Source organism: Panulirus ornatus, chromosome 9, assembly GCF_036320965.1.
Source record: "Panulirus ornatus isolate Po-2019 chromosome 9, ASM3632096v1, whole genome shotgun sequence".
NCBI classification, from domain to species: Eukaryota; Metazoa; Arthropoda; class Malacostraca; order Decapoda; family Palinuridae; genus Panulirus; species Panulirus ornatus.
In genome coordinates, this window is record NC_092232.1 from 25,784,535 (window position 1) to 25,799,944 (window position 15,410).

The 15,410-nt window shown below is 43.1% G+C and overlaps 1 protein-coding gene across 3 annotated transcripts in view; it reads left to right on the forward strand.

Moving 5' to 3' along the window:
• Positions 1-15,410, forward strand: part of mri (BTB/POZ domain-containing protein mrityu) — a 550,707-nt gene that overhangs the window by 219,355 nt on the left and 315,942 nt on the right. For 2 of the 3 annotated variants that reach the window (XM_071664898.1, XM_071664899.1), the window contains exon 3: positions 9,184-9,195. The exons of the other annotated variant lie outside the window; for it this stretch is intronic. In XM_071664898.1, coding sequence (XP_071520999.1) covers positions 9,184-9,195 — 12 coding nt within the window. The remainder of the gene's footprint in view (positions 1-9,183; positions 9,196-15,410) is intronic. 3 annotated transcript variants of the gene reach the window in all.

Consider the following 15,410-nt stretch of genomic DNA (forward strand, 5'->3'; position numbering starts at 1 on the left):
TCAGGCACCTCACCATGAGTCATACATACATTAAATAACCTTACCAACCAGTCAACAATACAGTCACCCCCTTTTTTAATAAATTCCACTGCAATACCATCCAAACCTGCTGCCTTGCCGGCTTTCATCTTCCGCAAAGCTTTCACTACCTCTTCTCTTTTTACCAAATCATTTTCCCTAACCCTCTCACTTTGCACACCACCTCGACCAAAACACCCTATATCTGCCACTCTATCATCAAACACATTCAACAAACCTTCAAAATACTCACTCCATCTCCTTCTCACATCACCACTACTTGTTATCACCTCCCCATTTGCGCCCTTCACTGAAGTTCCCATTTGCTCCTTGTCTTACGCACTTTATTTACCTCCTTCCAGAACATCTTTTATTCTCCCTAAAATTTACTGATAGCTCTCTCACCCCAACTCTCATTTGCCCTTTTTTTCACCTCTTGCACCTTTCTCTTGACCTCCTGTCTCTTTCTTTTATACATCTCCCACTCAATTGCATTTTTTCCCTGCAAAAATCGTCCAAATGCCTCTCTCTTCTCTTTCACTAATACTCTTACTTCTTCATCCCACCACTCACTACCCTTTCTAACCAACCCACCTCCCACTCTTCTCATGCCACAAGCATCTTTTGCGCAATCCATCACTGATTCCCTAAATACATCCCATTCCTCCCCCACTCCCCTTACTTCCATTGTTCTCACCTTTTTCCATTCTGTACTCAGTCTCTCCTGGTACTTCCTCACATATATATATATATATATATATATATATATATATATATATATATATATATATATGTATATATATGTATATATATGTATATATATATATATATATATATATATATATATATATATATATATATATATATATATATATATATATATATATATATATATACACACACACACACACACACACACACACACACACACACATGTGAGAGGGAGAGAGAGAGAGAGAGAGAGAGAGAGAGAGAGAGAGAGAGAGAGAGAGAGAGAGAGAGAGAGAGAGAGAAGGGGGGGGGGCTAACCGGACTCTACCAGTTTGAGGTCATACAATGAGTCTCGACGAGGAACCCCTTACTTCAGAGGAGTCCATCCTTTCCTTGCTGTGTGTGTGTGTGTGTGTGTGTGTGTGTGTGTGTGTGTGTGTGTGTGTGTGTGTGTGTGTTGCAGTAGGTCACAGTGGTGCGCGTGATCTAGCATTTGCAGGGAAATGGCCTTCTTTAGGAGCGATTCTTTTTTGAGTTTTTAGTCTTTTAAGTCATACAGCCTCGCCGAACGTGACTTTTCACTCATGGTGTATGGTGTATATTGATGCAGATGGAGCCCGGTAACACACACACACACACACACACACACACACACACTATATACTATATATATATATATATATATATATATATATATATATATATATATATATATATATATTTATTTATTTTATTTATTTATTTATTTATTTATTTATTCTTGTGTCAGAATGATTGTAGTGAGTTCTCGGTTTGTTATCATCTTGAGGTTAGACATGCGGCCAAAGCTAGTTCCCCGTTTGCGAAGCCGAGGTCCAAGCCTTTGGAAAAATATGAATCCGAGACCTAATCCGAAGCCAGGGTCTGCCACAAGACCTGGTTTTGAGAACACGAGGCCGAAGCCAGGCCGGCGGTTTTGGAAAGTCAGCAAGTCGAAGCCAAGGCCTGCAACACTTGGCTTCGTGGATCCGTAACTGGATTCGGCACCATGTTTGGTCTACCTTCATGTAACATACATAACATATAGTTAGTTCATACGTCACTGATTACGCCGTTTTTAGGTTAATCTTGGGGAACATTTAGTTGCCCATGTGGCGTATTCTTGGAGAGAAAGGAGTTTCAGTGACGCGGTTTGGAGTCTGTGATGGAGGGGTTAGAGCCATTAGGCACTGTGGCTCCTGTTGCTCTGATGGCTGCCTTCCCCTCCCTCAGCTTGTGTGGAGAGCTTAGAGGGGAGGATGTGCCTTCCTCCATCTTCCTTAAGGCTGCTTTATTGTACCTCTCCTCATCCTCCACTACTCTTACTTGTAACTTGGATATCTTCACCGCCTATTGTCCTTTTTCCATTACCGTATTTTTCATCTTTTTTCTTTATTATTTGGGTAGTTAGAGGAGAGGAAGAAAAGGTTAGAGAGAAGGGATAGGTTGAAATGGAAGGGAAGATTGACTTGTGTGGTGTTCACATCTCTCCCTTCCTCCTGTTCTTCTTACACCCCAAGATACAGGCAGGTGTTCACGGCGACGATGCAGCATTAATGACACCAGGTGATCGGCTCGACTCTTAAAGTTTCAGGAATCGTAAGGAATCACGCACGGTCGTCGACACATCCCAAATATTTTAGGAAAATTTCACTTCCCTGTGTCTCTGGAATGGTGTGCCCTGCCGTAGGTTGTGCACGACGTAGTTAGGATGGTTGTACAGTGCTCGTTTGTTGGTCCACCCATTCCGTCCATCATTCCAGATCTCATTGACTAGTTTCCTTATCACTCTTCCTGCCTCATTTTTCTTTTGGTACTCTCTCTCCCTCTCTTACCTTCCCTACCCACCCATTCCATCACCAGCTTTACGGTCCCCCTCCAGGTTCTCCCCTCCCATATCCTCCTGACATCCTCCTCCCCCGTAACCATCCCTCCTCCCACTATGTGGCCTAACTCATTCCCTCGCTGGGAGGCGAAAGATGCTCTAAATTGTGTGGAACTGGAAGTGGTCCAGTCATTCCTTGTGGAGGAGGGCCATGATGGATGCCCCCCTCACTCCCACCTGTTCCCCCATTCCTCCCCTCTACTTTTTCTCCCCCATCATCACCATCATCATCATCGTCTTCATCATCGTCGTCATGATCCTCATCTTTATCATCATCCTGATGTATTTTTGTTTTCTACCCTTAGTTTCACAGCCTTGTAGTCTTGTTTTCCCTGCTGTTCATTTTTGCCTGCGTCTGTTCGCCTTCTTGTTCTCGTCCCTTCCTTGTTCTTCTTCTCTTGCCTGTAGGTTCAACCCCTTCCTCCTGTGTGTTCCTCCCCCCACCGTCATCAGGCGGGGTCATCAGGAGGCTCTGCCCACACCCGACGGGGAGGAGCGACAGTCGTGGCAGCAGCAGCAGCAGCATGATGGTAATACGTCAGCGGTGGTGTCGTAGAGACAGCGCCGTCTCCCAGGGGAGGCGGTGGACCGGCTGTAGAATATAATGAGTGTGGCAAGAAGTGGTGTTCCGGCGTGAGCTGTGCTATAGTTACAGGTTATGAGGGTCGTCTGCAGCCGGGGAGGCAGTGCCGAGACCACTGAAAGTGACTTTTTTTTTTTTTTTTTTTTCGTCTACCTGTTGAATTTTTGTTTTCTTTAGTGCGACGGCTTAACTTCTTGACAGCTGAACTTTTAGAGTTCTACGACTGCACTCCAGTACGACGACGTAACCACTTGAGTCTCCGTACTCAGTGGGTTGAGTTGTCTTACTGAAGAGATGAGTTTCGTATTGGTAGAAGTTTGTATTGTAGACATTACTTCTGATACTCGTGATGGTCAGCATAGGTAGCTAGAGTGGCCTACAAAGTATTGGTTTATGTTGGTGGTGCCCGGCGTGCACGGGTCACTCATCGCCTGGATGGTGGGAACAGGTTTCTTATGCTACTTTTGACCCCACCTTCTGCACCATCATACGAAGGCCTCCTCCAAGAGGAATCGTGTGGTTCTTCTCCTCCTCAGGATAAACTATCATCAGCTCACCTAGGGTGAATTACCCTTAACCCTTCCCCCGGGATAATCTACCAGTAGTTCCTTCCCTAGATAAACTGCCTGTAGCCCCCTCAGCGTAAACTGCCTACGTACCTCAGTGATAAACTCCCTGCGTCCCCGCCACCTCAGGATAAACCACCCTTAGGTCACCCCATGATAACCTACCTCTAAATCTTTAGAGCATACCCTCTCCTGGGATATTTTAATCCTGGCATATCTTTCTTATCTTCGTCCCTGTGGTGACCTTGTCTAGCATGGTGTCCTAGGCTCCTGTGGACCTAGATCAGTTCATCTTACACTACTTATATTACCCATAGGCTCGTGGAACCTACACCTCGCTACGTTCGATCATTTGAACGGTAAAGTCGTTGCATCAGTCTGTTATTAACGGTGACATGGTCTTGCAGGTCACCATTCTTCAGATGTTTTCAGCGGTCACGTCCCTCCACTTCTCAGTATGGAACTAAGCTGAGGTGTTGCTTTTTAGGAAAGTCAAAGTGTTGTAGGCTGCGGCCCGTGGGCTTATGTACCCACCACTTCCTGGCTAGTGTGATACACTGTACTTACCTGCCAAGGCGCAGTTTAAGTTTCTTCACCGAACAGTCCTTAGGAACGTCCATTTCGGACAGCATAATGTCAGGTAAGTTTTGTGTTTCAGGTCACCATGACTACGTGGGCGAGTGTGATCTTGAAGGCCAAGAAAAGCCCTCTTGTCTATCTTACCCCACCCAGCGTACAACCTCTTTCTTATGACGTAGGTTCCTGTGTTCTTTGTGCCACTTTACAAAGTCAGGCAAAATTTGATACAGAGCTGTGGCGTGAGTTTCTTCTTATACTTAACGATAATGTATTTTAATTGTGTGGTTCAAACAGACTTAGATTCACTCAGTAATATTTTTTCAAATCATCTTAGTTCAGCTGAACTGTTGTTGATAACAAACGTCCCAGCTGCAGGAATGACGGATGTGCGTCTTACCTTCGCCCTCTGTTGACGGATCATGTTCGTGTCAGCTCCACCTTGAACCATTCTTTCAAATCTTTTGTCCCTCTATGTTGTTTGCTGGCTTCCAGCAACAGCAGCCTTATGTTTCACTTTCTCCTGGTGTGGAGAGGTTAAGAGTCGGAGTCGTCTCTTCTGTTTTGATGACACCACTCCAGCCAGGGTCATCCTCTACAAGAGTCGTGGTTCATTCAGGAGACTGAGGTACAGTAGAGAGATGTGAGTCATGAGGATTATTATTATTATTATTATTATTATTATTATTATTATTTATTATTATTATTATTATTATTATTATTATTATTATTATTATGATTGTTATTATTATTATTATTATTATTATTATTATTATTATTATTATGTCTGGTATGCATTCGCGTTCTCACACACGTAGATACATGTAGTTATACCCTCCCTCTAAAAAGAAACGTTCTCTCTCTCTCTCTCTCTCTCTCTCTCTCTCTCTCTCTCTCTCTCTCTCTCTCTCTCTCTCTCTCTCTCTCTCTCTCTCTCTCTCAAAACTAGTTTATCAGCGATGAACTCTGTATTGTTCTGATAGAAGTAAGAGAATAGTTGTTCAGAAGACGTCTCGCAAAGCAAGGAGCGAGAGATTCAATCTCTGTGGACCATTCATATGGTAATGTGGCTCCGTGTTTTCTGACCCGGCCGCAGGAGCAAGAGCTTTACCCTTCCACGGGAGTCGCAGTGGAGGATATTGGCAGCGTAGCCCATAATTCGCAGCCTTGGCCACCGACCTCTGGGGGGCCACATCTACTGCTGTTCCTCCTCCTAGTCTGCCAGCTCTGGGCTCTCCACTTATTCTGTTTTCTTTTACTTGAGGGACGATACCCCCAGATTTCTTCGTATACCTCTCGTCTTTCTGATGTTGGCTTTGTGACAGTATTTCTTTATCTTTACAAAGTTTTCTCTAACGTAATATACTCTCTCTTTTCTTACCATATCGTTTGTAATGGCTTTATTTTCGTGTTATAAATGTCTTATCTCCCCGTTTCTTTCAGTTATTTTTTTATGGAAATATTTGGTTGTTTTTTCGTACGAGATTTATGATTATTATTCATGCATGAGATTAATGATTATTATTCATTCATGCATAAGATTAATGATTATTATTCATTCATGCATGAGATTAGGCTTTTTGCTGGATAGGATCGAGTTTGCATCGCCGTGTAGACGCCTTCAGTTATGTGTTGGCGGGAGCAGCTTGTGTGATTGATGCAGGAGACAAGACCAGACCAGGTGGTCAGAGAGACTGGCAGACTCTAATGGCCTACCGCTGGGGCGAATATAGGCCTGGGAACACCGCCTCCATTGTAGGAGGCCGGAGCGGGATTACTGCTGGATGAGAGGCTTGCCCATCACCTTACCTTGGGCGTCTGAGGTCCTCCTCTATCCCACCAGTTCGGGCTAAGTCCAGGCTGGTGAGTTGGGTCGTAAGCCGCAGCCCACAGGCCTTTTGAAATATCACAGTGTTTCCCATGGCTGCGGGCGCCGTTGTGTATAGCTTTGAACCCCGGACGTTCAAGATGTTCCCTCTTTATGTACAGGAAGTGATCTATTACGTCATCAACCAGACCTACAGGGCCTGTGGTATTCTTCCTGTTGCTGTTATGAAAATCTCTGGTTGGTTCTGTTGTATCTTGAGTTGGGCTCTCTCTCTCTCTCTCTCTCTCTCTCTCTCTCTCTCTCTCTCTCTCTCTCTCTCTATATATATATATATATATATATATATATATATATATATATATATATATATGTATATATTTTTTTTTTTTATACTTTGTCGCTGTCTCCCGCGTTTGCGAGGTAGCGCAAGGAAACAGACGAAAGAAATGGCCCAACCCCCCCCCCCCCCCCCATACACATGTATATACATACGTCCACACACGCAAATATACATACCTACACAGCTTTCCATGGTTTACCCCAGACGCTTCACATGCCTTGATTCAATCCACTGACAGCACGTCAACCCCGGTATACCACATCGCTCCAATTCACTCTATTCCTTGCCCTCCTTTCACCCTCCTGCATGTTCAGGCCCCGATCACACAAAATCTTTTTCACTCCATCTTTCCACCTCCAATTTGGTCTCCCTCTTCTCCTTGCTCCCTCCACCTCCGACACATATATCCTCTTGGTCAATCTTTCCTCACTCATCCTCTCCATGTGCCCAAACCACTTCAAAACACCCTCTTCTGCTCTCTCAACCACGCTCTTTTTATTTCCACACATCTCTCTTACCCTTACGTTACTGACTCGATCAAACCACCTCACACCACACATTGTCCTCAAACATCTCATTTCCAGCACATCCATCCTCCTGCGCACAACTCTATCCATAGCCCACGCCTCGCAACCATACAACATTGTTGGAACCACTATTCCTTCAAACATACCCATTTTTGCTTTCCGAGATAATGTTCTCGACTTCCACACATTCTTCAAGGCCCCCAGAATTTTCGCCCCCTCCCCCACCCTATGATCCACTTCCGCTTCCATGGTTCCATCCGCTGCCAGATCCACTCCCAGATATCTAAAACACTTTACTTCCTCCAGTTTTTCTCCATTCAAACTCACCTCCCAATTGACTTGACCCTCAACCCTACTGTACCTAATAACCTTGCTCTTATTCACATTTACTCTTAACTTTCTTCTTCCACACACTTTACCAAACTCAGTAACCAGCTTCTGCAGTTTCTCACATGAATCAGCCACCAGCGCTGTATATATATATATATATATATATATATATATATATATATATATATATATATATATATATATTTGATACCCTATATACCATTTTCATTTTTGGAACCAGACTAAGGCCAGTTCTGAAGGAAACTCTATAACTTGTCAGTAAACATATAAACCTAGACAGAAGAGCATCTGGCTGTGAGAGGGTTTAGGATTATGCCGTGACGACCAGAAACTCAACATATTCTTCAGACAATCTCTTCATTAAGTTACAGATGAAGTAAAGCACCCCAAGCTTCAGTCACCATGATAGTGAAGGTGAGCAGTGTGTCACAGAGCTGCCTGAATGTGATCCACTGAAACTATTATTATCACAGTTGCCCTAGAAAAAAAAACAGAAGTCTTAAAAGATATTGCCGTTACGGAGATTGAAGAGTTTTGTTATAGGAGAAATAATAGTCATACCGGTATATGGTTGACGGTATTAAGACAGACGAGATTGGTCACCAGCATTTGTCATCATTCAGAGCGCATCGCAGATTCCTTACGCTTGAGAAGGAACTTGTATGACATGATTTATGTGATGGTCTTCGTCGTAACTGCCTTTCCAGGCATTATATGATCATTCACAATGGAAGTAATTGAAAATGTAATTGATCTGGACTCGAGTGAGATAAGACGTTATTTGTATTCATCGTTTGAAATCATGAGAGAGTGTGTTGCTTTGGTGTTGGGTAGGGAAATAACACCCAGAGCAGCGTGAGGTACACTCACATCCTTGGTGGTGGACAGATCATTTCCTCCGCTGCTCGTAAGTTGTAGGTAAACTGGTTACTCTTATGTCGCTGCTCCTCTGCCAGTTGCAGCCCTTCCTCCTTATTTTTTTTTAATCAGCATTTTCTTTTTTTTCATACTGTGCCTAGCTTCCACAGGTTGTTTCTCACGTTTTCATGTTATTTCACTGGATCAGTACACTTCGTAACAAGAGCTTCATCTGTGCTCTTCATGCCCTTCTGGGCTTTGAGCGGTACCAGGTATCTTTTTAACTTCCAAATGTTCTTTACGTGTCTTTGACAGGTTTTCTCCATGTCTTTGTCGTCCTTGATATGTCCTCTGCATTCAGTGTTCACGGGTCACCTTCCTGTACGAATGACCCGACCCTCCTTCATCGTCAGCATTTCCCGTTGCTGTTATAGTTAAGTGGCTTACGTTGCTCCTTTGTCCTTTAGGCGAAATGCGATGTATAGTTTTCCAGATTTACTCATCACCTGGAAGGTGTCCGGACGTATTCACGACACCAGGGATGAAGGTACCTGCTAGGACTAGTTAGAGACAATGGTTGGGTATTCTTCATGGTAACACCTGACCTCAAGCTGTTGAAGCTCTGCTGTCTGTGAAGTGTCATGTGTTTAATGTTATGCTCATGGTCATCACTGGTAATAACGACGATGTTCGTATTACATGTCATATACATATGTGTGTGAGGTGAGAGCTGTGTTACTGCTTCTCCCCCCACCCCTCCTTCGTAGTGGTGATGAAGGTGTGTGGTGCCGCCGCCGCCTCCGGTCCCCCTCCACACTGGAACACCCCCCCCCCCCCCCAAACATCCCTCCGTACCCCCCTCCCCCCCCGTGCAACTAACTCTGCCTTGTGACTAACCTGTGATGTTTTGTCTCCCCCACAGATACCAGTCTTCGTGAGTACCCCCGTGTTGGCTGGGCAGGGTAGGACTAGCGTGGTTTGTGTGCATCCCTCCGTCCCCAACCTGCTGTAGTTAGTAGCTTGGTGCTGCATGACGCTTGCATTGTTGCCGCTAATCATCTCACACCAGCATGCTTCCCTACTCACCTATATATATATATATATATATATATATATATATATATATATATATATATATATATATATGTATATATATATATATATATATATATATATATATATATATATATATATATATATATATATACTTATTCCTTTTATATATCTTGATTTGTTTTTGTGTGTATATATATGTGCATATATGCCATGTACGAATGTTTTTCCTTTGTTTCTGTCAGTAAAGACGCATCTTTGGGGGACAACAGTTTTCAGCAGTTTTGATAGTCACTACTAAAATCACGATCTCTAGCTCAGTTTTCGACAGATTCGTTCAAGCCTGTAAAATATGTTTGATTTCTTTTGTAATATAATCAACTCTTATGATTAAATTAAAACAGAAGGTATTATTAAGATATTTTCAGAAAGCATTCGATAAAGTCTTACATCAATGATTAATAAACATTACGTCACATGGGGTTGTACTTTGTTGTTTAAAGAATTAAAAGCTGGCCGTAAACGTAACAAGTGGTGTGCCTCAGGGATCAGTCTTGGGACCGGTTCTCTTTCTCATTTATATTAACGACATTGTTCATGGGGTGTGCGGTAATGTAAAGCTATAATAGCAACTGAACGTCTGTAGACTCAAGGTGACATAGGAAAACTGATAGATTGGGCTTATAGATAGCAAATGAAGTTTTAAAGCAATTGCAAAGTTATATACATTGATAGTAAAAAAGAGAAAAATAGATGCAGAGTGGATTCTGTTGAGCTGCAAAAGGTATGTGAGGAAAAAGTCTTGGGTGGATTGATGGATGACCTAAAGCCAAGTACGTGGTAGGTATTCCTAATTACCAGAGGCCTTGATAATCCGGTCAAAGCAAGGACTAATGCTAATAGATGGAATAATTTACCTGGCAGGGTAGTTGACCTGACAAATAATTCGCTTCAAGCCTGCGGCTGACATTTTATACGCCTTCTTAGTTACATATTCATTATACAGGTATTCGTCTGAAAGTCATCTGCTTGATTTTTCTTTATATATTCTTACAACACAGTCTCCTCTTTTGTTCTCTTCCTCTCTCACAAAAACATTAAAGGACTCAGTGGTCTGTTGCTGTGTGTACATGTGTATATATGCTTATGTCTGTGTATGTACAAGTATGTATACGTTGAAATGCATAGGTATGTATATGTGCGTGTGTGGGCGTTTATATAAATACATGTGTATGTGGGTGAGTTGGGCCATTCTTTCGTCTGTTTCCTTGCGTTATCGCGCTAACGCGGGAGACAGCGACTAAGTAAGATGAAAAGAAATATATATATATATAAGGGTAAAGGGGAAGAGTGGTTTGGGAATGTCTTGGGAGTAAAGTCAGGGGTTAGTGAGAGGACAAGAGCAAGGGAAGGAGTAGCAGTACTCCTGAAACAGGAGTTGTGGGAGTATGTGATAGAATGTAAGAAAGTAAATTCTCGATTAATATGGGTAAAACTGAAAGTTGATGGAGAGAGATGGGTGATTATTGGTGCATATGCACCTGGGCATGAGAAGAAAGATCATGAGAGGCAAGTGTTTTGGGAGCAGCTGAATGAGTGTGTTAGTGGTTTTGATGCACGAGACCGGGTTATAGTGATGGGTGATTTGAATGCAAAGGTGAGTAATGTGGCAGTTGAGGGAATAATCGGTATACATGGGGTGTTCAGTGTTGTAAATGGAAATGGTGAAGAGCTTGTAGATTTATGTGCTGAAAAAGGACTGGTGATTGGGAATACCTTGTTTAAAAAGTATACGTATGTAAGTAGGAGAGATGGCCAGAGAGCGTTATTGGATTACGTGTTAATTGACAGGCGCGCGAAAGAGAGACTTTTGGATGTTAATGTGCTGAGAGGTGCAACTGGAGGGATGTCTGATCATTATCTTGTGGAGGCTACGGTGAAGATTTGTATGGGTTTTCAGAAAAGAAGAGTGATTGTTGGGGTGAAGAGGGTGGTGAGAGTAAGTGAGCTTGGGAAGGAGACTTGTGTGAGGAAGTACCAGGAGAGACTGAGTACAGAATGGAAAAAGGTGAGAACAATGGAAGTAAGGGGAGTGGGGGAGGAATGGGATGTATTTAGGGAATCAGTGATGGATTGCGCAAAAGATGCTTGTGGCATGAGAAGAGTGGGAGGTGGGTTGATTAGAAAGGGTAGTGAGTGGTGGGATGAAGAAGTAAGATTATTAGTGAAAGAGAAGAGAGAGGCATTTGGACGATTTTAGCAGGGAAAAAATGCAATTGAGTGGGAGATGTATAAAAGAAAGAGACAGGAGGTCAAGAGAAAGGTGCAAGAGGTGAAAAAAAGGGCAAATGAGAGTTGGGGTGAGAGAGTATCATTAAATTTTAGGGAGAATAAAAAGATGTTCTGGAAGGAGGTAAATAAAGTGCGTAAGACAAGGGAGCAAATGGGAACTTCAGTGAAGGGCGCAAATGGGGAGGTGATAACAAGTAGTGGTGATGTGAGAAGGAGATGGAGTGAGTATTTTGAAGGTTTGTTGATTGTGTTTGATGATAGAGTGGCAGATATAGGGTGTTTTGGTCGAGGTGGTGTGCAAAGTGAGAGGGTTAGGGAAAATGATTTGGTCAAACAGAGAAGAGGTAGTAAAAGCTTTGCGGAAGATGAAAGCCGGCAAGGCAGCAGGTTTGGATGGTATTGCAGTGGAATTTATTAAAAAAGGGGGTGACTGTATTATTGACTGGTTGGTAAGGTTATTTAATGTATGTATGACTCATGGTGAGGTGCCTGAGGATTGGCAGAATGCGTGCATAGTGCCATTGTACAAAGGCAAAGGGGATAAGAGTGAGTGCTCAAATTTCAGAGGTATAAGTTTGTTGAGTATTCCTGGTAAATTATATGGGAGGGTATTGATTGAGAGGGTGGAGGCATGTACAGAGCATCAGATTGGGGAAGAGCAGTGTAGTTTCAGAAGTGTTTCAGAAGTGTTAGAGGATGTGTGGATCAGGTGTTTGCTTTGAAGAATGTATGTGGGAAATACTTAGAAAAGCAAATGGATTTGTATGTAGCATTTATGGATCTTGAGAAGGCATATGATAGAGTTGATAGAGATGCTCTGTGGAAGGTATTAAGAATATATGGTGTGGGAGGCAAGTTGTTAGAAGCAGTGAAAAGTTTTTATCGAGGTTGTAAGGCATGTGTACGTGTAGGAAGAGAGGAAAGTGATTGGTTCTCAGTGAATGTAGGTTTGCGGCATGGGTGTGTGATGTCTCCATGGTTGTTTAATTTGTTTATGGATGGGGTTGTTAGGGAGGTGAATGCAAGAGTTTTGGAAAGAGGGGCAAGTATGAAGTCTGTTGTGGATGAGAGAGCTTGGGAAGTGAGTCAGTTGTTGTTCGCTGATGATACAGCGCTGGTGGCTGATTCATGTGAGAAACTGCAGAAGCTGGTGACTGAGTTTGGTAAAGTGTGTGAAAGAAGAAAGTTAAGAGTAAATGTGAATAAGAGCAAGGTTATTAGGTACAGTAGGGTTGAGGGTCAAGTCAATTGGGAGGTAAGTTTGAATGGAGAAAAACTGGAGGAAGTAAAGTGTTTTAGATATCTGGGAGTGGATCTGGCAGCGGATGGAACCATGGAAGCGGAAGTGAATCATAGGGTGGGGGAGGGGGCGAGAATCCTGGGAGCCTTGAAGAATGTGTGGAAGTCGAGAACATTATCTCGGAAAGCAAAAATGGGTATGTTTGAAGGAATAGTGGTTCCAAGAATGTTGTATGGTTGCGAGGCGTGGGCTATGGATAGAGTTGTGCGCAGGAGGGTGGATGTGCTGGAAATGAGATGTTTGAGGACAATGTGTGGTGTGAGGTGGTTTGATCGAGTAAGTAACGTAAGGGTAAGAGAGATGTGTGGAAATAAAAAGAGCGTGGTTGAGAGAGCAGAAGAGGGTGTTTTGAAATGGTTTGGGCACATGGAGAGAATGAGTGAGGAAAGATTGACCAAGAGGATATATGTCTCGGAGGTGGAGGGAACGAGAAGTGGGAGACCAAATTGGAGGTGGAAAGATGGAGTGAAAAAGATTTTGTGTGATCGGGGCCTGAACAAGCAGGAGGGTGAAAGGAGGGCAAGGAATAGAGTGAATTGGATCGATGTGGTATACCGGGGTTGACGTGCTGTCAGTGGATTGAATCAGGGCATGTGAAGCGTCTAGGTTAAACCATGGAAAGCTGTGTAGGTATGTATATTTGTGTGTGTGGACGTGTATGCATATACATGTGTATGGGGGTGGGTTGGGACATTTCTTTCGTCTGTTTCTTTGCGTTACCTCGCAAACGCGGGAGACAGCGACAAAGCAATATATATATATATATATATATATATATATATATATATATATATATATATATATATATATAAGGAGGATACCCAGTCAACACTTGACAGTAAAAGGTAAGTTCACAATAGAAGTGCAGTGAGAGAAAGTAGTGTAAACATCCGGAGCCCATAGCAGTTCCACGCTTTATCAGCGAATATTACAAACTTCGTTTACCAGCCAGTGAAGAATTAATGACCTCACTAGATGAATATCTACAACGTATGCCTGTTTGGCTAGGCTATAGTGAGGACGTGAGGCTACTGGTTGCGCTCTCAGATAACCTCACTTATCGTGGAATTAACTGTTGGTTACAGCTTTGTCCCAGGCCGAGCTGTGGAGGTCGAGACAAGCCTTTGAAATCAATATAAAGTGTACTTGTGACGACAATGAAATGATCTACTGTGTGTGTGTGTGTGTGTGTGTGTGTGTGTGTGTGTGTATGAGTATGTGTGGCTTGTTGAGAAGAAACCGAAGTGTCTCCAGTTCAAATTGTGTTAGACCTTCTTATTGGTTGATAGAAAAACAGGAGATGAAAAGTTTCCTTGTAGCTGTGAGAGGAAAGACGTTATATTACCCAATTCCAAGTTGCCAGCACGCAAACAGTATCTGTAAGGCGTAGGGGCCTGGCGATTGATGCTGTGTGACCTGACCAGAGGGGGAGGAGGCGTGCAGTCAGCAAGCAGTGTAGTGCGCATGTCGTCTCGGAATTATCGTTAACACCGAAGAAGGTTTTAAAGAGTTTTAGGTTGGTGGGATACAGCTTGACGTTGACGGCTTTAATGAACCTGGCAGTTGATAAGCCTAAGACCCAAACAGCCAACCATCCAAACACCCAGGCTGTCGAGGGAATAAGGGACAGCAGTACACTGCTGGTAACTTTTGATTGATACTCGCTTAAACCAATTTTTTTTTTTTTTTTTAGAAATTGCACAATTGATGAATTGGTAAAAAGGAACCCAAGTTCTTTGAATGAAGCACAGTGATGTTGTGGCATAGAGAAGGATGTTCAGGATGCGAAGTTCGCGAAGGAGGAGAAATTGATTAGGTAAATTGCTTTTGATAGCATCTTAAAGAGTGAACGTGAAAGAAGAAGGATAACTGAAGGTGGAACAGAGCCTGGAGGAAAGGAAGGGTGAGGTTGAACCATCAATGGGACTGTATCAGTTGGAAACGATGTTCACTCTTATCAGAACCGTTTCAGATATCAAGATCAGCGGGACTAGGCTACACAGAGAGTCCGTAAGAGAGGAAAACCACAATGAAAATCCTAGTGTGATGCACAGACGGGGCTCTGAGTTTCAGGGAGCGTGAGGAATACAGAAATGAGAGCCGACTTTCGAAACTAGGTCAAAGCTGTTGTGAGATAATCGTCCTTTGGAACGGACTTCATTAGGTTATATTTCCTATGGGAAGGAAAACTGCGGGTCTTGAGGCAAAGACGAATTGAACAAATAATAAGAGCGCAACATTATTCGGTCCAGACTGTTCGTCTCGAAAGACTGGTGGGGTCATTGGCCCAGTCAGTAAGAAGATATAGGAATGGTCTTAGAAAGAGAGAGTTCATGGTAGTTATAGTGAGAGTGCATGGTAGTTATAGTGAGAGTTCATGGTAGTCATAGTGAGAGGGCATGGTAGTCATAGTGAGAGTGCATGGTGGTTATAGTGAGAGATCATGGTAGTCATAGTGAGAGTGCATGGTAGTCATAGTGAGAGCTCATGGTAGTCATAGTGAG